The sequence below is a fragment of the Nicotiana sylvestris genome, chromosome 8 (assembly GCF_000393655.2).
Source record: "Nicotiana sylvestris chromosome 8, ASM39365v2, whole genome shotgun sequence".
In the NCBI taxonomy this organism is placed as follows: domain Eukaryota; kingdom Viridiplantae; phylum Streptophyta; class Magnoliopsida; order Solanales; family Solanaceae; genus Nicotiana; species Nicotiana sylvestris.
Genome location: NC_091064.1, coordinates 163,566,886 through 163,594,225, shown reverse-complemented (window position 1 = coordinate 163,594,225; position 27,340 = coordinate 163,566,886). Strand labels below are relative to the sequence as shown.

At 38.6% G+C, this 27,340-nt stretch overlaps 2 protein-coding genes and 1 pseudogene across 2 annotated transcripts; 1 reads left to right on the top strand and 2 right to left on the bottom strand.

Moving 5' to 3' along the window:
* Window positions 1-13,810: 13,810 nt before the first annotated feature.
* LOC138875938 (uncharacterized) lies at window positions 13,811-14,461 on the bottom strand. The gene is made up of 2 exons (XM_070154818.1): window positions 14,204-14,461; window positions 13,811-14,143 (listed from the first exon to the last, which is right to left on the bottom strand). Exons 1-2 carry the CDS (start codon window positions 14,459-14,461, stop codon window positions 13,811-13,813), a joined length of 591 nt encoding a protein of 196 aa, XP_070010919.1.
* A 5,076-nt stretch (window positions 14,462-19,537) lies between these two features.
* LOC104249171 (receptor protein kinase CLAVATA1-like) lies at window positions 19,538-22,007 on the top strand. The gene is made up of 2 exons (XM_009805550.2): window positions 19,538-21,444; window positions 21,534-22,007. Exons 1-2 carry the CDS (start codon window positions 19,635-19,637, stop codon window positions 21,851-21,853), a joined length of 2,130 nt encoding a protein of 709 aa, XP_009803852.1. The 5' UTR covers window positions 19,538-19,634; the 3' UTR covers window positions 21,854-22,007.
* A 227-nt stretch (window positions 22,008-22,234) lies between these two features.
* LOC104249179 (receptor protein-tyrosine kinase CEPR1-like) lies at window positions 22,235-25,103 on the bottom strand (annotated as a pseudogene).
* Window positions 25,104-27,340: the final 2,237 nt, after the last annotated feature.

The following is a 27,340-nucleotide window of genomic DNA, read 5'->3' as shown; positions in this document are numbered from 1 at the left end:
ATTCATATAAAAATGTCACACCCTCTGTCAAAGAAGTTTGATTTTTCTCAAAGGTGCGCATATTGCTCAAATGCCTCGGGGCATGACACAGAGAAGTGTTGGAATCTGAAGAAAGCAATTCAGAAGCTTATTGATGCAGGTGACGTTGTCATGCAAAATCCAGATGCGGCAGACACTACCCAAAGCCTATCGCCTGTTCGTAGTGAGACGCATATGGTGAGTATGATTTGTTTTGAAAAGGAATATGAGAATTCTTCTGAGATCCTTGAAGGTCCACGCGCTGCAAAGTTTTCAGTGCTATCAGAGGTTGATCTTAAGAACGAGTCAGTAAAGGGAACCCAAAAGCAATTTGTTAAGAACAATGTGATGGAAATTTGTGAAAGTCCTAGTAATGTTGATGCGAAATTCAATGGCTAAGATGCTGAGCTTCGCAATTGGTAATATGCTCCTTTGTTGGTTAGCCAGGGAGGAGTTTTGGTAGTTTATTTTGTTGTCATTTCTGTTGTCCGGGTTATTTCAGGGTTGTAATCCAGACATTGTCTTGTGGCTCAAACCCTTCTATCCTTTTATCTTGCCTAGTTTGTTTAGTCATAGTAGCCCGTCTAGCGTCGTCTAGGTTTGTTCTAGGTTTGTGTCCCTAGTTTAGTTTGTTTGTTTTGTTGTTCAAACCCTTTCACCATCTGTCTAATGTAATTTTCTATTTTCTATAATTTCTAGTCATTTTCATTTAGTTCTTTTTTCTTTTTATAGTTCTTTTCCTGATTGACTCTAGTGACATGACATGTATGCGTAATTCCTGGCCTGGTCTTAAAAAGTCAGTGTAGTCATGAAGCAATGAATGAAACAATTTTAAAGATGATAGGGACATTTGAGGGAAATAAGTAAAGGCATTTTGAGATCACTTGAAGCCCGAACCATGTGAAACTGGGGCAGATATAACATAAAGAAACTCTACTGAAATGGATCATGCCGCATCGGGTGCTAAAGGCAAGGTTGCCAAATTGACAGGGGTCGTTCGTGGTAATGAGAGTGAGGGTGTTGTCCAATGGGGTTTGGTAATTAACAGATGTAAAAAGCGAATGTGTGGATATGGTTATCAAGTCTAGTACAATCAAAATATGTTACAAATGTTTTCCTTGGTCTGTTTAATTGTGTAGTTTACAGTTGGCATGTTTTAGAGATTGGAATAACGAAGGCATTTTGTTCTGCTATCTAAACACTTTATCCTTTGTTACCCCTTTGAGCCTCATTTATCTTCTTTCATACCCCTCTTTTGGAATCAGTAGCAAAGATCAGGAACGCAAGCGCAAAAGATAAGTAAAGGAAGAAGAAAAAAAGAGAAAGAAAATAGAAAAGAGAAAGAAAAGAATGAAAAGAGAGAGAAAAAAATGAAAAGAAAAAGAAAAAAGCAAGAAAAGAGAAAAGAAGAAAAAGAAAAAAAGAAGGAAAAAGAGAAGAAAAACAACAACAAAAAGAGAAAAAGCTAAAGAGAAAGAAAAGAAAGAGAGAAAAGAAAAATCACAACAACAAAGTAATTTCTATGACATGAACTACGTTCGACCTGATTCCTTTTAAGGATACGTAGGTAGCCTCACGGTACGGTCCCATCAAAATAAAAATCCAAAAGTCCCCAAATAGGAAACTGGGGCAGAAGTTGTGGTTGTTGTAAGAAATCTGGTTCCGAAAGTTGTAATTTTGAACCCATGATGAGTTGTTTTGAGCCTTCTGATACCCTTTCTTTCTAACCCCATCCAAAAGCCACGTTACGGTCCAAAGAAAGACCTTTCGATCAGTCGACGAGAGATGCCAAGTCAAGCAAGGAGAGGTAATTCATATCAGGGGCAACACTCTGGTCCAAGCAGAAAAACAATGAAAAATGAGAGAGTCTTATTGGTGAAAACCCTCACGGGCACTGTAAGGCGACGAGAGCCGAGAGAAACCAAAAATGAGAGAGTCTTATTGGTAAAAACCCTCGCGGGCACCGTAAGGCGATGGTAAGTTGAGAGAAAGAACAAAATGAGAGAGGTTTGATGGTGAAAACCCTTCGAGCACTACAAGTCGAATAAGGATTGTGAATCAGATTGGATGATCGAAGCATTGAAGCCCAGTTTCACGGTTTAGAGGTATAACAGGAGTTGAACATCAAGCTTGTTTAACAGAATAGGCCACGGGTGCATGCCATGCCCATTAGAGGTGGTATCCACATCTGATAGGTTTCTACTTCGTAGCTTTCTTATTAGGAATCATCCCTTTCTTTTGTCTTTTACTCTGTTCCTTTTGTCTTGTTTACCTCCTCTGCCCGAGTCTGTTTGGTCATAACAAGTGAGAAATGATTTCAAAATTTGCCACCAGCTTTCCAATTGCACAAAACGGAATTTGGCTAGCATATCAAAGTGGCATAAGTTAGGAAAGAACAACGTGTGTACTGAGTTGTTAACAATCAACATGCTTTGGGATTCATGTGAAATACAAAGGTTTGGTATATTTCAATTCGTGAACAGTGCAAAAGATAGAGGATGTAGTGTGAACGGATCAAAGGTATTTTCTGTGACAAGATTGACAAAGAAAGTGGTTAACTAGTGCCAAGCAAGGTCTTCCAAGCAGAAATCAAAGTTATCATGGAAAGTGAAGGAGCAATAGACCTCAAGGCCAAGGCTAGTTGTTTAAGGCAAGAAAGAACAACATACGTACTGAGTGGGTGGAAATTAACGTACTTTGGGATTCATGTGAGACACAAAGGTTGGTAAATGTCAGTTCATGAGCAATGCAACAAATAAAGGGAATTGGGTCCGAACGAAGAAGGGGTACTTTCTGTGATAAAGATGACAGAGAAAGTGGTTAGTCTATAAGCAAGCAAGGTCCTCGAGTGGAAATTAGTTATCATGGGAAGTGAAGGAGCAATCGCCCTCAAAGTCAAGGCCACAAACCAACCACCACATTTTTAAACTAACAAGATTTTTCTTTGATTGAAACAGGGGCAGGAAATTTCGGTTGTTTCGGAGAAACCCTCCGTGGAGAAAGGCAGTCACCAAACAGGTTTGATTTTTGATTTTCAGGACCCTCCTGGAAAATAGGACCTAGCGTAAAGTTCAAAATAGTGTAATCTAGCATAAACGTATCCCAAAGAATATAAGTTAGCTTAGAAGTTTGCATCTTTGAGATATGATTCAATTAGGAGTTTCCAGGACCCTCCTGAATAATGGGACTTAGCTTTAGGATTTCGATTAGATAACAACATTTAGCGTAAATTCTGTTGTAAGGGTAGTATAATTCAGTCATAAAAGTTGTCACTCTTAAGATAAAATTTGACTTTTAATTTTCAGGACCCTCCTGGATAATGGGGAGTAGTTTAAAGATTCTCTTAGATAGCAAGATTTAGCAGAAGTCACACATGTAGAAGATATAACTTAGATTTAAAATTGTCGTTTAGTTAAGAGTTGTTAGGATCCCCCTGCATAATGGGACCTAGCTTTCAAATTCTTAGTAATATTTGGTAATATGATTCAGTTTAACACTCACATATGTGCCTAGTTACCAAACTGGGGCAGAAAATTTTTCTTTGTTTTTGTCTATTTTGTTGAAATCAGGTACCCGCTTGGAGAACAGGGAGAAGACATTCAAGTTCAGCAGTTAGGAGCCCTCCTGGAGAGCAGGGAATACATTTCAAGTTGAAGTCAGGAGCCCGCCTGGAGAGCAGGGAATACTTTCAAGCGCAGCAGTCAGGAGCCCACCTGGAGAACAAGGGAGTACAATTTAAATTTTAGCTTTCAAATTCTTTGTTTTGTCTATGTCGAAGTCAGGATCCTGCCTGGAGAGCAGGGAATACATTTCAAGTTGAAGTCAGGAACCCGCCTAGAGAGAAGAGAATACTTTTAAACGTAGCAGTCAGGAGTCTGCCTGGAGAACAAGAGAGTACAATTTAAGTTTTAGCTTTCAAATTCTTTGTTTTGTCTATTTTGAAGTCAGGAGCCCGCCTGGAGAGCAGGGAATACATTCAAGTTTAGCAGTCAGGAGTCCGCCTGGAGAGCAGGGAATACTTTCAAATGTTGAAGTTAGGAGCCCGCCTGGAGAGCAGGGAATACATTCAAGCGCAGCAGTCAAGAGCCCGCCTGGAGAACAAGGGAGTACAATTTAAATTTTAGCTTTCAAATTCTTTGTTTTGTCTATGTTGAAGTCAGGAGCCCGCTTGGAGAGCAGGGAATACATTTCAAGTCAGCAATCAGGAGCCCGCCTGGAGAGCAGGGAATACATTTCAAGTTGAAGTGAGGAGCCCGCCTGGAGAGTAGGGAATACTTTCAAGCATAGCAGTCAGGAGCCCGCCTGGAGAACAAGGGAGTACAATTTAAATTTTATCTTTCAAATTCTTTGTCTTGTCTATGTTGAAGTCAGGAGCCCGCCTAGAGAGCAGGGAATACACTTCAAGTCAGCAGTCAGGAGCCCGCCTGGAGAGCAGGGAATATATTTTAAGTCAGCAGTCAGGAGCCCACCTGGAGAGCAGGGAATACATTTCAAGTCAACAGTCAGGAGCCCGCCTAGAGAGCAGGGAATACTTTCAAGCGCAGCAGTCAGGAGCCCGCCTAGAGAACAAGGGAGTACAATTTAAATTTTAGCTTTCAAATTCTTTGTTTTGTCTATATTGAAGTCAGGAGCCCGCCTGGAGAGCAGGGAGCACTTTCAAGTTGAAGTCAGGAGCCCCCTGGAAAGCAGGGAATACATTTCGAGTTAGCAGTCAGGAGCCCGCCTGGAGAGCAGGGAATGCATTTCAAGTTAGCAGTCAGGAGGCCCCGCCTAGAGAATAGGGTCAGTTTTTACTTTAGTCAAGCTTAGTTTATAGTTTTCCTAGTCTTTGTTTAGTTTACTTTCATCATTGCATCAATAGTACAAGTGGTTTACAATTTTGCTAACAACCCACAAATCTTCCTAGTGCAAACTGGGGCAGAAAATTTCTTTGTTTTGTCTATTTTGTTGTAATCAGGCGCCCACCTGGAGAACAAGGGGAGACAACTCAAGTTTCTAGGGAAAGCAGCGTCAAAGGAAGACAACTCGAGTTTCAAGGAAAAGCAGTTTCGATGGAAGACAGTTCAAGTTTTAGAGGAAAATGGTTCAAGGTACAAAGGAAAACAGTGTCAAGTAACAAGAGAAGACGGTTCGAGTTCAACAGTTAGGCATCCACCTAAAGAAAAGAAAAAGCATCTCAGATTGTAATTCAAGTCAGCAACCAAAGAATCTCGCGACAAGAATGCGAGTCAACAGTCCGAGGTGATCAACAGAAGTTAGTCACAATAAAGAAAAGAGAGAAAGGAAAGAAGTGAATCCAAATGCAGAAGTTGATGAAAGATGTGAACTGCTTAAGACGTGGTGGAAGTCACAAGCACTACATGTCCGGTCCTGACCCAAAAGCTGTAGAAGAACGAGCTAGCACCTGCAGCTAACAAGCGCCAAGGTTCAAATCTAAAGTCTGCATGAAGAACCATTCAAGACTCAAGATCAAGCTTCAGAAGACTTATAGATAAGAATCTCGTAACTCGTAGTTGATAGGCTTAGCTAGTCTTTTTCATGTTTTGATTTTGATGTAATAGCAGGACTGCGGACCGGAACCTCGACGGGCACCTCGACCGACTCTCCACCTCGATATACTCCATCACCTCACTCGTCTCTAAACTACACGTGGCTTGATTCCTTTATAGCCAAGGATATGTAGGCAACCCAGATACCAAGGCTCGGTCACACTCCCTTCTCTCTTAGCTTTAGTCTCTCCAAATAAGGGTCGGATCAAAAACCTGTCTAGTCAGTCTTTGTCTGAAAACTCTGTACGTTTCCAGTCAAAGAGGGGCAGCTGTAGACATGTGATTTTTGACCATCAAAAAGATTTTTTATATATTAGCGTAAAATATTTAATTTAGGCATAATATAGATATTTTAAGTAATTTTGACTCTTTTACTTTATTTTATTACAAGAAAACAAAAAATCACAAAAAATAGGTTCATTAATGTTTTGTAGTCATTTTTAATCTAAAAAAAATCTTAAAAAATATATACAACAATAGTATCGTATTTTTATTTTAATATGATATTTGAAAATACCAAAAATAGATTTGTTTTAATGGTTAATTTTATTTTAATAATTATTTGAATAAGTAGGAATAATTAACAAATGGGCCCGTATTTTTAATCTCGTTCGCAGCGAAAGAATAGAGCTTGGGCTCGAGCAACCCATCTTTAGGCCTAATTTTGGACCTAACCCACAATTGCCAAGCCCATAATTCTTAGGCCCATACCCTTAACCTAAAACCCTACCAAAAACCTAGACTATATAAATAAAAGAAAACCAAAAAAGCAAAAGGGGGCTGGAATGAAAAAGCAGCAAAGCTGCGCATAATAACGAAGAAGGAGATACGCACAAAGCTGCGCAGCTAATACACACAAGAGACCCCTTCCCCATCGGTTCTGTTTTCTTCTTCCCCTTTCACCATGGACAAGAAAAAACAATAGAACTCCTCATCTCATCCACACCCCAAGCAACTAAAATCAGCTGCGGAACACAGCAGCCCTCCACCGTTCAGCTCCTGGACAACCAAACACACCCTAAGAGACCACCGATCTCCAGCCATCTCCCTCACCAATGACCCCTGAACTCACTCTTGGAGAAGACGATTAGCTGGGCTCTTCAAATTTCGTGATTGACTTTAGAAATTGAACATTGGAGTTTGTTCATACAGAGAACTTCGACCTCTGTTCGATTCTCGCTACTGATGGAGTTCGATTGATTTTGAGGTCGTCGCCGATCGAGGCCCATTCATGGCGGCCTAATTTGCAGTGCTGAAATATTCATAGGAGGTGCTAAAGGTCCTGCTGATAAGGTTAGTGCTATATTGTCAAAGATTGAATGCCAATATACCTCTTGAATCTTCCTTGCATCAAAAGTGTTTACATCCATAAATATGTTGTTTCTTCTTTTTAACTTCTAAGAGTTCCAAGAAAAGATTTAATTATTACAATGCTGATCTGCTGCTAAAGTTTTTCAGGGTTAACATAAACAAGACCATGCAGTTTTGACCTACATGTGGTTATTAGCTCAACCATCATGGGTGAAGCTGTTTGCCAAGTTTGTCGTGATACCTTTTGATGCAAAATTGCAAACAGTTTCGAGTTTTTCCACTTTAAAGCTGTAAAAATGTTAAATTACTTTAGAGATGTTCAATTTATATGTTGTTTTATGGATACTTTTGGCGTAAGCGAAGGTCTACAAGTTCCAAGTGCAGTTGTAGTCTACTTGTTTACTTGTCTCACCTAGGATATGCGCTTAAAATGTTATTGTAATATCACATTTGTTGGAGTATTATTGTGAATGAATCACGTTGAGATTGCTTTCTTTTCTTTTGAAACTGTCTAGTTAAAATCTAGTATTTGATATGTTGATTCGGCAAAATGTTTAAAGTCTTTTTCCTATTAGTTTTCTTTTGTTTCAACGTGAATTTCCCTTAAGTCCTCGCACCCCAACTCCTACTGGCTGGGAATGAGGCCTGCTTCATTTCTTTAGAAGGTTCTTTTTTGGTTAAGGTTAGATAACGTGAGTTACTATAACCAATGGTCTTATTCACAATGCAAGGTTATAAAATTGTAGATTCGGTGATGTACTGAATTATCTTTAATCATTTATAGCATGTCTTTCCAGTTAGCTTTTCTTGAGAACCTTTTCATGCGATCAAGCTTTTGGATAATCGTAGGGGTGGGCAAAATTCTAGGCGCATAAATAAAATCATCGTGACTATGGATCTGGTTCCCGTGGCATGGTCATGATACGTAAGTCTAAAATTCGGGTGTGCATTTCATGTGACCCAACTTCCATTCTCAACATCGTTAAATAGAACGTGTCACGAACCGCGGGTGAATTTCATGTGACGTGGTTCAAGGCGTGTTTTAAATAACGTTGAATCTTCCTAAAAATAATTAAAAGCGGTTAAAGAGTTAAAATTTGCACATAGGTTCAAATGTATTAAAATCAGATAATTAAGCCAGTTATAACAGTTGAGCGACCATGCTAGAACCACGGAACTCGGGAATGCCTAAAACCTTCTCCCGGGTTAACAGAATTCCTTATTCGGATTTCTGGTTCGCGGACTGTTAAACAGAGTCAACCCTTTCCTCTATTCGGGATTCAACCGATGACTTGGGACACCATAAATCTCCCAAGTGGAGACTCTGAATCTTTTAACAATAAATCCCGTTTCGATTGTCCTTTAATTGGAAAAACTCCTTTAGACCCTTTCCGGGGGTGTAAGGTAAAAAGGAGGTGTGACAAGGAAAAAATCTCAAACAAAAGTGTCAACCACCGATGTGGGATATTTGACAACATTAACAAATCTCCACCTTGGCAAAATTCCACATCTTTAATTTGCTCTCAATAACAAATTTTGGTTGTGTCTTTATCTTCTATCTTCAGTGTTCAACAATGTTGATCAAATTCAAACAATGTTGAAACTTGACCACAGTTACCACTTTTGTCAGCATATCAACAAGATTCTCTATAGTATGAATTTTATTCACCGTGACTCCACCTTCTTCTATGATTTCTCGTACGAAATGATATCGAACATCAATGTGTTTCGTCCTTGCATGATAAACTTGGTTCTTCGTTAATTGAATAGCACTTTGACTATCACGAAAAATTGTGATACTTTTTTGTCCAATGCCAAGCTCTTTTAGCAACCCCTGAAGCCAAATTGTTTCCTTCACAGCCTCTGTAATAGCCATGTACTCTGCCTCTATTGTAGATAAAGCAACTGTTGACTACAAAGTAGACTTCCAATAGTGTCTTTGCAAAAGTAAACACATAACCAGTAGTTGATTTTCGTTTGTCCAGATCACCCGCAAAATCTGAGTCACAATATCCAACTACAAATTGATTGCCTTCCTGCTCAAAAACTAACCAAACATCTACAGTATTATGAATATACCGTAGAATCTACTTCACAACTTGCCAATGCTCCTTTCCTGGATTATGAATATATCTGCTAATAACTCCAACAGCTTGGGAAATGCCAGGTCTCGTACAGACCATTGCATACATCAAGCTACCAACAGCATTTGCGTATGGTACCCTAGACATATACTCCTGTTCAGCTTCATCTTTTGGCTACATAGTAGTACTTAGCTTAAAATGGGGAGCAAGTGGAGTACTAACTGACTTAGTCTTCTCATATATGCCAAAACATTGTAGTACTCTCTTCAAATATTCCTTTTGAGATAAACAGAGTTTCTTTGAACGTCTATCTCTTATTATCTCCATGCCAAGAATTTTCTTTGCCTCACCCAGATCCTTCATCTCGAACTCCTTCTTCAGTTGAATCTTTAACTTATCAATTTCTTCTGAATTCTTGGAAGCTATCAACATATCATCAACATATAGGAGAAGATATACAAAGGAACCATCTTCAAGCTTGCGCAAATACATACAATGACCGTATTTGCTTCTCTTATACCCTTACCGCAACATAAACTTGTCAAATCACTTGTACCATTGTCTACAAGATTGTTTCAATCCGTACAATGATTTTTTAAGTTTGCATGCCATATTTTATTTTCCAGCAACTTTGAATCCATCTGGCTGAGTCATGTAGATTTCCTCCTCCAAGTTTCCATGTAAAAATGCAGTTTTGACATCCATCTGAACTAGTTCCAAATCCAATTGTGCTACCAAAGCCAACATAATTCTAATGGATGAATGTTTTACAACTGCAGAAAACACTTCATTGTAATCAATTCCCTCCTTTTGAGCATATCCTTTGGCCACCAATCTTGCTTTGTAGCGAACATCTTCTTGGTTAGGAAGTCCTTCTTTCTTTGCAAATACCCATTTGCACCGAATTGCTTTCTTTTCCTTCGGGAGATTGGACAATCTCCATGTATGATTCTGATGAAGGGACTGTATTTCATCATTCATGGCAATCCTCCATTTATCTTCTTTTGAACTTTAGACTATGTCTTTCTAAGTGGTAGGAACATCATCAGTTACAATTGAGGCGGCACAAGCAACCATCTCTATGAGACGAACAGGTTTTGTTATTGTCCTTTTTGGCCTGCTGGTTGCTATTGATTCAAGTTGTTGAGGTTCCTGAGTTGGAATCTCCCTCTCTACTGGCTCTTCTTCCAAAAGATAATCTTCATTTGTTTCCTCCTCTGCTTCTTGTGTAGAAAAAATAAATTTTCCCTCAAACTCCACCTGCTTAGAAGACTCTCATTTTGTTTGGTATCTTCTGTTACCTTATTTACCATAGCATATTCATCAAAGGTAACATCCCTGTTGAATATTACTTTCTTTGTTATAGGACACCATAAGCGATATCCTTTGACTCCAAAAGTAATCCCCATAAAAATAGCCTTCTGTGCCCTTGGATCCAATTTTGACTCTGTCATATGATAATATTTAGTTGAGCCAAATACGTGCAAAGAGTCATAATCTACAGCAGGCTTTCCATACCATTTTTCAAATGGTGTCTTGCCATCAATAGCAGCAGATGGTAAGTGATTAATGAGGTGGCATGCATATGTAATTGCCTCAGCCCAAAAAATTTTGTCCAAGCCAACATTGGACAACATACACCGTACTTTCTCCAGCAAGGTCCGGTTCATACGTTCTGCCACTCCATTCTATTGTGGTGTATGTCTGACAGTGAAGTGTCGGACGATGCCATCATTTTCACAGACCTTATTGAAATGATCATTTTTGTATTCACCTCCATTGTCTGTGCGAATACACTAGATCCTCCTACCTATTTTATTCTCCACCATCGTCTTCCATTTGAGAAAAATTCCCAACACTTCATCTTTGCTCTTCATTGTATACACCCACACTCTTCGGGAAAAATCATCAACAAAGGTTACAAAATAGTGCTTCCCTCCCAATGAAGGTGTTTTGGAAGGACCCTAACATCAGAGTGTACATAATCCAAAATGCCTTTAGTATTATGGATTGTTGTACCAAATTTAAACCTTGTTTGTTTCCCTTTGACACAATGCTCGCAAAACTCCAAGTTGCAAGCCTTTACTCCTTTAACAATCCTTAATCTGATAAAGTTTTCAAGGATTTTCCTCCAGCATGTCCCAATCGCATGTTCCATAGCCTGGTTACTTTTGCCTCTTTTTCGTCACTGGATGTTACTGTCGATGTCCCAATAACTGTACTACCGCGATAACGGTACATGTTATTGTTCTTCCGATTGGCCTTTATTACCACTAGTGCACTGGAGCATACTCTCATCACTCCATTTTCTGCAATGATTTTGAACCCTTTTGATTCTAGGGCTCCCACAGAGATGAGATTTTTCTTCAAACCCGGTACATATCGAACATCTGTTAATGTTCTGATCATTCCATCATGGTTCCTTAATCGTATTGAACCAATGCCATATGAGGTAAGCGAGCTGTTATGCCCTGTGAGGACGACTCCATATTCTCCTTCTTGAAAATCCACGAACCAGTCCTTGTTGGGACACATATGATAGCTACAAGCCGAGTCCATCAACCATATGTCTGATGATGTTGATGGCTCTGTTGTAACTAATGAGAAGTCTGAATCATCACCATCAGCTACATTTGAATCCATAATGGCCATCATCACCATCAACTACATTTGAATCCATAATGGCCTTTCCATTGTTATGTTTGGCCTTATTCTTCAACTTCGGACAGTCTTTCTTCCAATGCCCCTTTCTCGACAAAAGGCACATTCATCTTTGTTGGGTCTAGATCTTGACTTGGATCTTCCTTTCTTTCTCCTCGTTTGATTTTGAGGATGACTCCTCACAACCAGTCCTTCTCCTTCTCCGCCATTTTGTTTTTGTCCCTTTCTTTGTTCATAGCTGTACAAAGCCAAACAAACTTCTCTGAGAGAAATTTCGTCATTCCCATGGAGTAGAGTAGTTTCAAGGTGCTCGTACTCATCAGGAAGTGACCCCAAGAACATCAAGGCCAAGTCACCATCATCAAAAGTTGCATCCATATTTTGCAAATCTGTGACCAACTTATTGAAACTGGTGATATGTTCATTCATCGTGGTACTAGGAATGTAGGTGAAGCGAAACAGTCTCTTCTTCATGTATAATTTATTTTGACTGTTTTTCTTCAAAACTTTATCCTCCAGTCCTTTCCATAATTTACTTGCAGAAGTTTTCTTTGTGTATGAATATCTTTGCTCTCTAGCAAGGTAGGATCGAATGGTACCGCAAGCAACATGGTTGATAATTCTCCAATCTTCTTCTCCAATAACATCTGGTCTTTTTTCTTCAATGGCAAGATCTAGCCCTTGTTAAAAAAGGACATCTAGAACCTCGCCTTGCCACATCCCAAAATGTCCTAACCTATCAAAAATTTCTACCGCAAATTTCGCATTTGACACAATTCTTGTCATAAGCGAAGATGTCAAATATTATTTAATAGCTGACGACACAAAAAATATTATTGTTGACACTTGATGTAGATTTTTCTTGTTTATTGTCTCCCATCTTTGACACAAATATTATTTAATAGCTGACGACACAAATCAAGATTATTTCCTTTTTGGTGTGGAAGATCAGACTAAGCTGCAACCACAGAGCATACTCAGACAGAACCTTGACTCAGTTACCAAGATAAATCTTTTCTGATGTGGAAGATCAGACTATGTTGCAACCACAGAGCATACTTCGACAGTACCTTGGCTCTGATACCAATTGTTGCGGAAGCCAAATTTATATTGTGTGAATGAGTCACAACTACTATACCAAAAATTATGACAGCCACCAAATAATAAATAAGACAATAAAACAACAATAAAAGGAACAACAGAATTTATGAGGTTCGGCCAATTTTTCCTACTTCCTCGGACACAACTAATATTTTATTCCACTCTAAAAATACAAGGAAAATAATACTAAAGAGAGAATATACAAATGCCTTAAGAAGATAAGAAGGCAAATGAGAGAGCTATTTAAATCCTAAACATTAGGCCTCCTTTTATAGGGAAAAAAATCCCAAACAAAAGTGCCAACCACCGATGTGGGATATTTGACAACTTCAACATGCAGGGGCGGATGCACCTCGGCTCAAGCGGTGTCAATGACACGCTTCCTCAAAAAATTTAGTAACTAAATTCGTTGATGGTAGATGATACACAAAAACAAAAAAGATATGAAAAAAGTATAGTGACACCGCTTATCAAATCCAGTTCTTAGTTCAGTGGACCTGCCACACTCGGTAAACTCCTTTACGATTTGCTATTTTGAATATGTTGGCTTGCTGCTACTATAATCGGCTTTTCATCTCTCTTTTCATCTCCCTAACTTCTACGAGTCACCATCTACCAATTAATTGTAACATCATTTTACAAAAAATCTTGCGTACGCCACTGTTTGTGTTGCCATTGTATTATGAGAGAATGTGTTACTCAATTGCAGGAATTTAGCGAGGAATTCGAGGATCAAGTAGTTGTTCAGTAGTTCGAGGACTCGAGAATTCAGCTATGGAGTTGCGAAGAAGAAAATGTAAAGAGAGGAAAAGAAAGAGAAAGAGAGAGATAGAAGAGATTTTAGAGGAAATTGTAATAGTTTCATATATGGTTTGTAACTATGAATTACAATGCTATATAAGAATTGAAAACGACTATTGTTTATTACAATTGAAAGAATCCTTCTCTATTGTTCTTCCTAACTAACTCTGCTGACCTCTAACTAACTTTTAACTCCCTCTAATTAACTTTTAACCACCAAGCTAACGTGGCATTGAGCTGGATTGGTTCTTGAGTTTACTGTGTAATTTGTGTATCAATACTCTCTCATACAGAAGATCCTTGACCACGAGGATCAAAGTGAGGAAACCTAGTCTTCAGGACATTGAAGAACTCCCGTGTAGCATTATCAGCTGGCAAACCTGTCCATTTAACCAAAACCTGGGCAATAGCCTTATTTCCTTTCTTAATCATCCTTCTCTGTAGAATAGCTTCTGGTTCAGCACAATTAGGATTAGCAATGTCATTGGTAGGAGGGTAGGTAATTTGAGTAGGTGATTCATAGCATTTTTTTAGGAGAGAAACATGTACAATGGGGTGTATCTTAACTGATGGTAGAAACAAGAGGGTGTAAGCTACAGGACCTACCTTCTTAGCAATCTGGAAGGTTCCATAATATTTGGAAGCTAATTTGTGGAAAGGCTAGGCCTTGAAATATACCCAATCCCCCACTTCAAAATTTCTGTCACTTCTATGATTGTCCGCTTGCTGTTTCATTATGAGTTGAGCTCTCAATAGATGATGCTGCAATAATTGGAGCTTTATCTCCCTATTGAGTAAGGTGTTATCAACCTCTGTGGAAGCTGATTCTCCTGTCAAATAAGGTAAATGAAGTGATGGTGGTCTGCCATACAATGACTCATAAGGTGTAGTTTTTATGGCAATGTGGAAGGAAGTATTATACCAATACTCAGCCATATGTAAATAAGTATACCAATCCGTGGCTTCTTCAGAACAGAAACACCTTAGATAGGTCTCTAAACACCTATTTAGGACCTCAGTTTGGCCATCTGACTGAGGATGATAAGCTATTTAGGTGTTTAATTGAACTCCTTGAATTGCAAATAGCTCCTGCCAAAAGGTGCTTAGAAATACTGCATCCCTGTCACTTACTATGGAATCTGGTAATCCATGTAGTTTGTATATGATCTCCATGAATACCTTTGAAACAGATTGAGCAGTATATGGGTGTTTTAAAGGAATAAAATGACCATATTTACTCAATCGATCCACTATGACTAAGATGATTTCATACCCTTGAGATTTAGGGAGGCCATCTATGAAATCCATACTAATTTGAGACCAAACTACCTCAGGAATAGGGAGTGGTTGCAGCAGACCAGGATATGCTGCCAAATCCGCTTTATTTCTCTGGCAAATATCACACTTTTGAACAAAAAACTTGACATCTTCTCTGATTCCCTTCCAGTAAAACAATGACAGAATCCTCTTGAGTGTTGCTTCTATGCTAGAATGACAACCTTGAGGGGTAGAGTGCCATAATGATATAATGTTCCTTCTAAGCTAAGAGTCCTTTCCAACTACTAGCTTCCCTTTCCTCCTCAACTGATTATGAATCCATGTAAATTGATTGTGACTGGTGTGATTGGTCTGCAATTGTTCAATGAAATCCTTCAAGTCAACATCTGTGTTCCAACTATCAAAGATAGCCTGCAATAACTCTGAGCTAGTTGGGAAATTACTAAAGAGAATAACTCAGCTCGAGGTATCCTAGATAGGGCATCTGCTACTTTGTTCTCCACCCTTTTCTTGTACTCAATAACATAGTCAAAAGGCATCAGCTTAGTGAGCCACATAAGCTGAGAATTTGTGTGTAGTTTCTGCTCTATTAGAAATTTAAGGACCCTCTGATCAGTTCTTATAATAAATTTCTGACCAAGTAGGTACTGGGACCATTTTGTGACAGCATGAACAATAGCTAGAAGTTCTCTGTCATAGACTGAAAGAGCAGCATGCCTGGGAGAGAGTGCTCTGCTGATAAAAGCAATAGGGTGCCCTTGCTGCATTAGAACAGCCCATATACCATGTCCACTTGCATCAATTTCAACAATAAAGGTCTTGTTAGCATTAGGTAATGCCAACACTGGAGCTTGAATCAATGTAGTCTTCAGTTGTTCAAAGGCTTCTGAAGCAGCAGGTGACCATTTGAAATTATCTTTCTTGAGGAGGTCAGTTAATGGTTTGCTAATGGAACCAAACCCTCTGATAAACCTCCTATAGTAACCAGCTAACCCAAGGAATCCTCTAAGTTGTTTAACATTATTAAGTACATGTCATTCCTTCACAGCTTCTATCTTTGGGGGGTCTGTTGAAATCCCTTCAACAGTAATAAAATGCCCCAAGTATTCTATTTTTTGAACCCCAAAGAAATATTTGCTCTGCTTAGCAAATAATTGATGCTTCTTCATTTCCTCAAAAACAGATTTCAAGTGCAACAGATGATCATCTATGTTGCTGCTATATATTAGTATGTCATCAAAAAAGACCAAGACATACTTCCTAAGGAACTTTTGAAAAACTGAGTTCATTAATCCTTGAAAAGTTGCAGGAGCATTTGACAACCCAAAGGGCATTACTAAATATTCATAATGACCAGCATGGGTTCTAAAAGTAGTCTTTGGTATATCTTCAACTGCCATCCTTAGTTGATGATAACCAAATCTCAGGTCTATTTTTTAGAAGATTTTAGATCCTCCTAGTTCATCCAGTAAATCTTCTACAATAGGAATAGGGAATTTGTTTTTTTACTGTTTGCTTGTTCAAATCCCTATAATCGACACACAACCTCTATGTACCATCTTTCTTTTAAACCAAAACTACAGGTGCAGCAAAGGGACTGTTACTTGGTTGGATAATACCCTGATCTAGCATCTATTTTACTAAGGTCTCAATAACATCCTTCTTGACTGAGGGATACCTATATGGTCTTTTATTTATAGGTTCAGTTCCAGTTTGAAGGACAATCCTATGATCAAACACTCCTCTAGATGGTGGCAATTGAGTAGGTTCTTTGAACAACTCCTTAAACTCATTTAACAATTTCAGTAGTCTAGGATCTTGTTCAAATGTCTCCTTATTTTCCACAGAACAACATTGTACTTTATTACACATAGTAGGAATTACTTGTATCATGCATAATTCAGATTGTTTACCTGGAATTCTGGATAACTTTCCAGCTCCAGGAGTCAAAATTTGCTTCCCTGATCCTCTAAGTACATGCTTCCTTCCTTGGTAATAGAACTCCATGGTAAGTATTCTAAAGTTCATTTTGATATCCCCCAATGTTAATAACCATTGTACTCCTAATACCACCCCACAAGATCCTAATGGTAGTAGTAAGAATTCAACAGAAAATTCAGCTCCATGTAGAAGTCAAGAGATTTTGCAAACTTTATCCACCTTCAACATGTTCCCATTAGCTACTGCTACCAACTGTGGTGTAGTTTCTCTCACAGGGCATTTCAATATCTCCACTAACTCAGGATCCATAAAATTGTGAGAGCTTCCTGTGTCCATTAAGATGAGCAAAGGCTTTTGAGAATGATACTCAAACACTCTTAGTGTCCTGTACCCCAATGATCCATTCAGAGCATGAATGGAAATTCCCACCTACTCCATTGGTTGTGTCAGTTCCATCTCCTGCTCTTCTAGTTCATTCACTACTTCTTCTGAAAACAACCCCTCTTCTGGTTCTTCCAATTCAAGCAAGTATATTTGCTTCAAATTCTTACACTTATGCCCTACTACATATTTTTCATTGCAGAAGTAGCATAGGCCCTTAACCCTTTTTTCATTCATCTCTTCTATACTCAAAGTTCTCCTGTTAAATCCTTTAGAAGTCCCAGCATTACCTTGGTTAGGAGTTGGCAACAATGGTATGCTATTGCTTCTTTGATCCATGACCCTTCTAAGAGCACTTGCTGGTACATTGCTAGTTGAAGAAGGTAGCCTAATAGCAGCTAAATAGGCCTCTTGCATCCTAGCAGTTTTGTACACCTGAGATAGGGTTGTGGGATTAGTGAGTTTTACTGCAATGTTCAATTCATGTTTCAGTCCACCAAGAAAACAACTGATGGCATTTTCTTGTGACAGATTCACTCTTGTGAGATTCCTTTCAAAAGCAGCTTGGTACTTCTTAATTTCTTCCATAGGATCATCAAAGTTTACTCCAAATCTTTCCACCAATGCCATTACATACTCAGTCCATGTAGCTGGTTGAAGATATTGTCTATACCTCATAAATGTTAAATGCCACTGTATAGATTCACCTTCTAACTGCATTGCAGCAACCTCCACCCTTTCTTCAGCAGGAACCTTCTCCATGGAGAAGAACTGCTCAATTTTGAATAGCCATGATTTCAGATCTTCTCCATTAAACCTCAAGAATTCCATCATTGACCACCTCGAGAAATTAGAATTGTGATGGTTATAACAGCCAGGACTCTTTTCTCTTGGTGACCTTTCATCAGATGGTTCGCCTTCATTTTGCATAGGTGTTTGTTCCCTTCGATTTTCTCCAGAATGATTTAACTGTTCCTTTAGTTCGAGAATAGTTTTGTCCAAACGTTTCAGATTCAAGACTTCTCCAGATAAAGTCCCAACTTTTGTGATTAACTTCTGCATCAATTCACGTAAATCCCCTGTTTCTTCTGTGGTTGCGTCATTCAATCGAGCACCTTTCACCATGATTGCCGAGGATGATCAGCTCTGATACCACTGTTACTCAATTGCAGGAATTCAGCGAGGAATTCGAGGATCGAGTAGCTGTTCAGGAGTTCGAGGACTCAAGAATTCAGCTATGGAGTTGCGAAGAAGAAAATATAAAGAGGGGAAAAGAAAGAGAGAGAGAGAGAGAGAGAGATAGGAAGAGATTTTAGAGGAAATTGTAATAGTTTCATATATGGTTTGTAACTATGAATTACAATGCTATATAAGAATTGAAAACGACTACTATTTATTATAATTGAAAGAATCCTTCTCTATTGTTCTTCCTAACTAACTCTGCTGACCTCTAACTAACTTTTAACTCCTTCTAACTAACTTTTAACCACTAAGCTGACGTGGTATTGAGCTGGATTGGTTCTTGAGTTTACTGTGTAATTTGTGTATCAGAATGGATAATTGAGAGTGAGTGGTATGTGAATGGAAGGAGACGCACAAAATATGAACAATAAGTTGGATAGGCTCTTTCAAAGGTGAAGGGAGTTTTGTGAGTTCAGCTTAGAGGCAGAAAGTACTAGAAGAGACCTGGAAGTCATAAGATAGGTGTTGTATCGATACTGAACTCTTACATTTGGCTTTTACTTTTATCGACTGTTTCGCAGGATTCCATTTCTTCTCATAAGAGCTAAATAAGGCAAAGGAAGAAAGCTGGATAGGTGCTTTAAGAAGGTGCGCTGTTGACTCCCATAGGCAGAAGATTCCTATCATGTTGGGCTCCCTTAAAGCGAGTTCTATTCTTCCATCTTAGAAATGAAATAGTATGTTTTAAATCATATGTGGAGTATGTTAGTTTTGAGGGGTAGGTCTAAGCTATTGAGATAACAGTAATGGCTTATTTGGGACCAAAATTCAAACGGAGAATATAGTTGTCCCTTTTCCAATAACTGAGGGAGAATATTGACTCTTTCCCAATTAAAAATACACCAATTTACATAGTGGGCCGGTGCCAGCCTAGCAATATATCAAAATGCAGTGGGGCATTTATTTAGTAAACTAGTAATGCTTTACAAAACGTGTGCCAGGCTAGCCAGACCTCAAAAGGGGACAACTTGTCAAAGATTCTGGCTTGGCAGTCTTTTATACTACTACTATACTTGCTTCTGTGCAGCTTCCACCCAAAAGAAGATGAAGTGGCCAGAGAGGAAGTGTGAAGGCAGCTTAGACTTCCTCCAAATTAGCACGTGACAAATTTGAGATTGTTTAAAAAAAGCCTAGCTTGTGGCATGCTTGTCCTAAAGTTGAGGAAGCATCTTACTGTTAGCTTAATTATTTGTTACTCTTAATATATAAGTTCATTATCAAATTCAAGGTGACTCTCAAAGAAAGGTCTTGCTATTTTTTCCTTACAATGCGAATCTTCTTCCTCATGTTTTTCTTCTTAATTAGACTGTCTTTCCAAGAAAATTTATTTACAAGCACGGAAAAGTCCGTCTTACTAAGTTTGAAACAGCACTGGAGCAATCCAGAGATCTTCCAGTCATGGGATTTGAAATATTCGCCATGTAGTTGGTCAGGAGTGTCATGTATGAATGGCTTTGGCAGAGTCACACAGCTAGTTCTAGGAGGAAATAACATTACTGGAACAATTCCATCAACAATATGTCAGCTCAAGAACCTTACCTTGATTGATCTCTCCAACAACAACATTTTTGGAACTATACCAGTAAGCCTGATGGACTGCTCAAAGCTACAACACCTGGACTTATCCAACAATTATTTGAGAGGCCAGATTCCAGGTGAGTTGTTTAGGATGGATAGATTAGCCAATTTGTATCTTAAAGGTAACATGTTTTCGGGTGAGATGCCAAAAGAAATATCAGCATCCCAACTGGAAAATCTTGATCTTTCTAGGAACTACTTGAACGGCTCGATCCCAGAAGAATTTGGGAGCTTGAAAAAACTTGTGAAATTGGACCTGTCACATAATTCTCTAAGTGGTTCAATTACTAATCAGTTGTTCCAGTTGCATCATTTGCGTCACTTGTTACTGAGTCATAACTACTTATCTGGCGTGATACCTAATGCAATGGACTTGTTTAGTTTGTATAGTATGGATCTTTCTCATAACCAATTGAAAGGTTCTATACCAAAGAGATTTTGGGATTTACCTGGATTGCATGCTTTAGATTTGTCTTATAATCAATTATCAGGAGACATTTCTGAAAGTATAGAACATCTTTTGCCTAGTAATACTTTAAGGCTTTGTTCCAACAAATTCTCAGGGAGAATTTCTGCTGAATTTGTGAAGCTAACATATGAAGACAATTGCTTTGACAAGTCCAACCTTTGTTCTACATCCAAGAACTCCTTCCCTGATTTACCAAGCTGCTCTTCTGGTGATAAGGTTCGAAAGTTTCTGAGAGAAAAACACTTGATTATCATAATTCCTGCTGTAGTTGTTGGAATAGCTATACAGTCAGTATGGATATTTTACATGGTCAGGAAGCATTGGTGGAAAAAAGACTGCATATCGATGCAATTAGTATGGATCTTTTCCTTGATCAGAAAGCCTTGGTGGAAAAAGAAGCAGAACATTGAAGAGGACTTGAAGTTAATTTCATTTCACAAGTTGAGGGTAACTACGGAGGACATTATGTCTGGCTTGAAAGACGAAAATGTGATAGGACATGGAGGATCAGGGAAGGTCTATCGAGATGTGATCGACCAAACAGGCGATACTTATGCTGTTAAAAGTATACGGCATGACAAAAGTTCAGGTGGAAAACTCCCAAAGGATTTTTTAGCAGAAGTTCGAATACTTGGTAGCATTCGACATAAAAACATTGTCAAGCTCTTTTGCTGCATCTTTAGCGCAGACAAAAACCTTCTAGTATATGAATACTTTGAGAAACAAAGCCTGGACAAATGGCTTCACAGAAAGAGAAGAGCAGCCTCACCAGGTCAAAGTAGTACCCCACCCTTGGATTGGCAAAAGAGATTAAAAATAGCCATTGGTGCAGCTCAAGGACTCTGCTATATTCACCATGATTGCACTCGGCCTATCATTCATAGAGACATTAAGTCCAGTAATATCCTTCTAGACTCGGAATTCAATCCAAAAATAGCAGATTTTGGGCTAGCGAAAATGCTAGCAAAGCACGATGATGATCCTGAGACAGCTTCTGCTATTGCTGGAACTTTTGGTTACATTGCCCCTGGTACATTACAGTTCAAGTTATGTATTTTCACCTCTTGAGTATTTCAAAAAGAATTTATCCAACTCTAATTTTGAAATTGTATTTGACAGAGTATGCCTCTACATTCAAAGTGAATGTGAAGACTGATATCTATAGCTTTGGAGTGGTGCTATTAGAATTGACAACGGGGAGAGAACCCATTCTCAGGGACGAACAAATGAATCTAGCACAATGGTCTCAACAGCATTTCAGGGAGGGCAATTCCATTCTTGAGGCGGTTGATGGAGAAATCATGGAAGCAACTAATTTGGAACAAATGACGAGTGTTTTTAAACTAGGACTGATGTGTACTGGTGCATTACCATCTGGTAGGCCGTCAATGAAGGAGGTTTGCTACATGCTTCAAAGCTGCAGAGACCCCAAATTTTGAGGGAGGATAATGTGTAGTCTTATGTCAACAAGCACAGTTCTTATTTGTAAATGAAATAGAATGACAAAGCCATGTTGGTAACGATGTCTCCAGAATGTATACTCTAGCATCAGCCCAATGCTTCTTCATCATTCAACTCAAAACTTTACTTCAACTGATCATTCCAAGAAAATAACCTGTTAGACCGGATAATTGCTCAAAGTTACAACATAAATGGTACGTGTACAAGCATTATTTGAAACAGCAAAATCAAGGCGAGTCATTTTGCATAATAATATGGTTAAATTTACAGCCGTTTTAGACACTCGATTGCATTGGCATGTTCAAGTATTGCCAAATTCTACTTCTTACTTCTATAGGGATAAATTTAAGTTTAGAAACTTTAACTTCGAAAGAATAGAACTAGTTTCAAAAAACTTTTTATACTGTTGTGATGTGTCACTGAAAGGATATCTACACGTAACACTTTGATAAAGTGGTTATTCTTCCTTTCAGCTTTCTTTACATAGTTTTCTTCCTTTTATAGTAGCCAACGGGAGCTTTGGCGTAACTGGTAAAGTTGCTGACATGTGACCAGGAGGTCACGGGTTCAAGCCGTGGAAACAACCTCTTGCAGAAATACAACCTTTCTCTAGGAAGACGTAGCAACACTTAGTAATAGAATTTGCAAAACTTCCTTCATAGAAGGCCTAACAGAAGGCATACTACTGGTGCAAATAAGCCCCAATTTGAACATGGAGCTCATTTCTTTCAAGACACATGCTTCCTTGATTTCTTCATCAAAAGCATCAATGATTGGATTGCCTTCTTCACGATGGTTCCATGCCCATTGTGCAAGGTTCATATGCTCGTCTCTGTTTATTGGTTCTCTCCCAGTAACCAACTCCAATAATACCACACCAAAGCTGTAGACATCGCTCTTGACATTCACTTTTGACGTATATGCATACTCTTAAATTCCAAGAATAACAAGGTATTAGGATAAAAAGAATAAGAAACATAACTTGTATTCTAATAATGAGATATACCTGGTGCAAGGTAACCAAACGTGCCAGCGATAGCAGAAGCAGTCTCCGTCTCTCCCCACGTAGCCAAAACCTTAGCCAGTCCAAAATCTGCAATTTTGGCATTCAATTCATGGTCTAAAAGGATATTGCTACACTTAATGTCGCGATGAATGATTGGTGGGGAGCACTCGTGATGCATGTAGCATAGACCTCGGGCAGCTCCAACTGCAATTTGCAGCCTAGTATTCCATTCCAAGACACAATGTGCTGAAGCAGTAATAGCTCTTTTTCTCTTGTGATGCAGCCAGTTGTCCAAGCTTTGATTTTCCATGTACTCATACACTAAAATCTTTGAGTTTCCACTAGAAATGCAGCATAACAACTTCACAATATTGGAATGTCGGATGCTACCCAATACTTCAACTTCTGCAAGGAACTGTTTCTCAAGTCTGTTGTCTAAATTTCCCTTGTTCCATATTCTCTTAACTGCGACAAACTTCCCATTAGGATTAACACCAACTCGATAGACCTTCCCTGAACCTCCACTTCCAATCAAGCTTTCTTCTGTCATATTCACTAAAATTTCAGATTCTGTGAATTCTAATCGTTGAAAAGAAATGAACATCCACTCTGGATCTTGGTTCTCATGCCTCTTCTTACTCCATATGAATTGGACTACAGAGAAATTCCAGCTCTTTTTAACTATGCAGCATAACAATGTTACAATGAGTAAAAATCCAATAGGAGCCGCAATGGCTATAGCAACTCTGGTTTTGCGACTGCAACGTGGAACTTGGATGTAAAGAGTGGTGTAACTGCTACAGAGATTGAGATTATTGCTAAATAAGTAACCATAATTCTTGTCATATTCTCGTGGAATATATCCAGAGAGCTGATTTGACGAAAGATCCAATGTGCTTACTCTTAAATTTCCAGCTATAGTGGGTAAACTCCCAGAAAATTGGTTACCCTACAGATACAGAGTATCCAGCTTCTTGAAAAGAAACAAGTAGCTTGGAATTGAGCCGTTTAGGTGATTTCCTGAGAGATCCAATGTCCTTAATCTCAAATTTCCAGCTATATTTGGTAAAATCCCAGAAAATTGGTTATGTTGCAGATACAAAGTATATAGCTTCTTGAAATGAAACAAGTAGCCTGGAATCGAACCATTTAGGTGGTTTCCTGAGAGATCCAAGACTTGGAGATTTGAAAGACTAAAAGATATTTCTTGAGTTTTCCTCATCATTTCCAAATTTGCTGCCAAAGTCGGTAACCTACCAGAAAACTGGTTATCCAGCAAGAGAAGAGAGGTTAAATTCTTCCAGTGGAAAAAATAGCTTGGAATCGTTCCATTTAAGTAATTGCCAGACAGATCCAAGGTCTCTAGACCTGAAAGAGCAGAAAATGTTTCTGGAATGCTCCCCATCAAATTTGACTGACTAATAGTTAAGTATTTCAATTTCTTCAATTTTCCGAATTCCACTGGAATTATGGCTTGCTTAAAGCTCTCAATATAGGATATATCCAAGGTCTCAAGCTTTGACAAATTTCCAATTTCTTGGGGTATTGACAAGTTGAAATTATTAAATTTAAGAGACAGATATTGCAGTTCAGAAAGCTGACCTATGGATCCTGGGATCTCAGTGAAGCTGTTTCCAGCAATATCTAAATGGATTAGCCTCGACAAGCGATTAAGGTCACTAGGCAGTGGTCCATGGAATTGATTCCAAGAAAGATCAAGAAACTTCAGCTTTGAGCAATTGTACAAATATGTAGGAAATTCTCCTCTGATGTTGTTGGACTTCAGGTCTATCTCTTCTAGGCTTTTGAGTCCACATATATTTGGTGGAATTATTCCAGTAAGTTGTTTCTCTCCGAGATGGATGCTTGTGACAGAACCATTTCTGCATTCTACACCAAACCAATTGCAGTATGAGGAATCGGAATTCAATGACTCGAATCCTAGTTGATCTCCCCATAATTGATTCAACTCTAACAGAATGCTCTTCTCATTTTCATATACGTTACTCTGTGAACCGGCCTGGAAATGTAGAAAGACAAGTATGGAAACAATGAAACTGTAAACTTGTTTCCTGGGAATAGAAAATGCAGATTTGACAACATGGTTAATTTTCATGGCTCCTTTTGTTTGATTCTCCATTTTCTGGAGTATATTACTATAATACTACCACAGGATAGAGTCAAGTTTAGGCAAGGGGTTCACTTGCGTTGTGCATATTGATACTTACTTTTTGTTTCTTTTTATTACAATGAAGTCAGTCAAGTGAACATTATGAATTAATTTAATAAAGAACTAGTACTGTATTAACAACAACAGAAAAGGTGATTCAAGTCAAAGTATTCCCTTGTCAAGTAAATCCGAATTTGCGTTTGTTTTTTTAGGGTGGAAACTGCAGTGTGCTTTCCTAATAAAAGCACTGGAAATAAATCAATGTGAAAAGACTATCAGGCCAGAATCATTGGCTAGTTTGTCTCCTTTTGAGCAAGTCCAGCTACCAACTGTTTTCATAAACTGAATTTATTACAACAAAATTGACATTTTATAAACGGAAAAGGGCTAAATTACCCCTATCTTATGGTAAATGGTTTATAAAAATCCCGTCCATCTTTTTATTATCAAATATACCCGTGACTACCGGAACTCCATGTGGGCATCTCATTAAATAATGTGGCGTTTTTTCATTCGTCCACGTGTCTCAGTGGGGATGAAATTATATTTGGGTAATTTTCGACCCATTTAACCGATCCGACCCTTTTTTTATGTGGGTCACTTATTTTACCTTATACCCAACGATTTGCTTGCATTAATTGTTGGTGGTGATAAAAACAGAACGCAGCCCTTTGAGGGTGATAATTCGGAACAATTACCATCAGAAATCTCCTATCAAAGTCTTGAGCCTACAAGTAAGTCTGTCTCGAATTTACCTTCTTCAGCGCTTGAGGGGCCTAAGCTTGTGTACAAGTCCAGTAAAAGGGTGGCAACACCGATGATCCTTACTTGTGAAGACCTTGAGCATACAATGTTGTCAGAGTTCAGCGAGAAGAAGTCTAATTCACAGCCACAAGGCTGGAGTACTAAGCGCACAAAGACTGAAAAACCTGTAAATGTGGATAGCCAGGCATATCAGACAGGGGCAGATCTAGGGTGTAATATCTAGATCCTTACTTTTGCGTAGATCCTGTATTTTTGTTAAAAAAGTTATTAAATATCTATAAATGTCTATTTGTGAACCCAGTTATTATTGTTTATTAATTTAAAATTGCGACAGGAACCCATAAACTTAAAATCCTGATCCGCCTCTGATATCAGCACCTCCTTTCATTATTATAGAAGGGGCCAAATCTTGGAAATGTGACACAGAGGTCCAAGGCTGGCATTGAATCATTGAAGGCACATGGTGAGACTACCGTGCAAGACAGATCTAGGAAGGAAGATAACAATACTCATGCTTCAGGGAATACACTCACTCTTGAATCACTTTTTGGAACTGCTTTTTTAGAGGAAAAAAACAAGATTTAATTAGTTAAAAAAGAGAAATTTTGGGGAAGAAGAATCGGTTAAGCAACTTGACGACCTAGGTTTTAAATTGGGGAAGAAGACAAGTAAAATATGTAGGTATAGGTTTAAAAGAGCGGTATAAGGTAAAAGGAGCGGGTCGGATTGGTTAAATGGGTCGAAAATTACCCAAATACAATGTCATCCCCACTAACATATGGACAAATGAAAAAACGCCACAACATTTAATGAGATGCCCACATGAAATTCCGTTAGTCGCGGGGTATATTTGATAATAAAATTAAAGTTCTATATATTTTCAGACGGATAGATGGACGGGGGCTTTTATAAACTATTTACCATACGATAGAGGTACTTTATGCCCTTTTCCGTTTTATAAATCATCTAATCTTTTTAAAATCTAATCTTACTCTAGCAATTATTTTCATAATTTGCAAATCCTACTACTCACTTTCTTCTTCCTAATTAGCTTGTCTCTCCAGGAAAACTTACAATTTTCAAGCACAGAACAGTCCATATTGCAAAGCTTGAAACAACATTGGCGCGATTCGGAGTTCCTCCACTCCTGGGATTTGAATTCTTCAGCATGCAATTGGTCAGGAGTTTCATGCGTCAATGGCAAGGTGACAGAGCTAAATCTTGGAGAAAAGAACATTACTGGAATAATTCCATCTACATTTTGTCAGCTCAAGAACCTTACCTTAATTGATCTCTCCAACAATAACATTTCAGGGACCATACCAGCTAGCCTGAAGGACTGCTCAAAGCTACAACATCTGGACTTATCCAATAATTATTTGAGAGATCAGTTTCCAGGTGAGTTGTTTGGGATGACTAAATTAGTCAATTTGTATCTTAACGGTAACATGTTGTCTGGTGTCACGACCCGGATTTCCCACCCTCGGGAGTCGTGATGGCGCCTACTCGTAGAAGCTAGGCAAG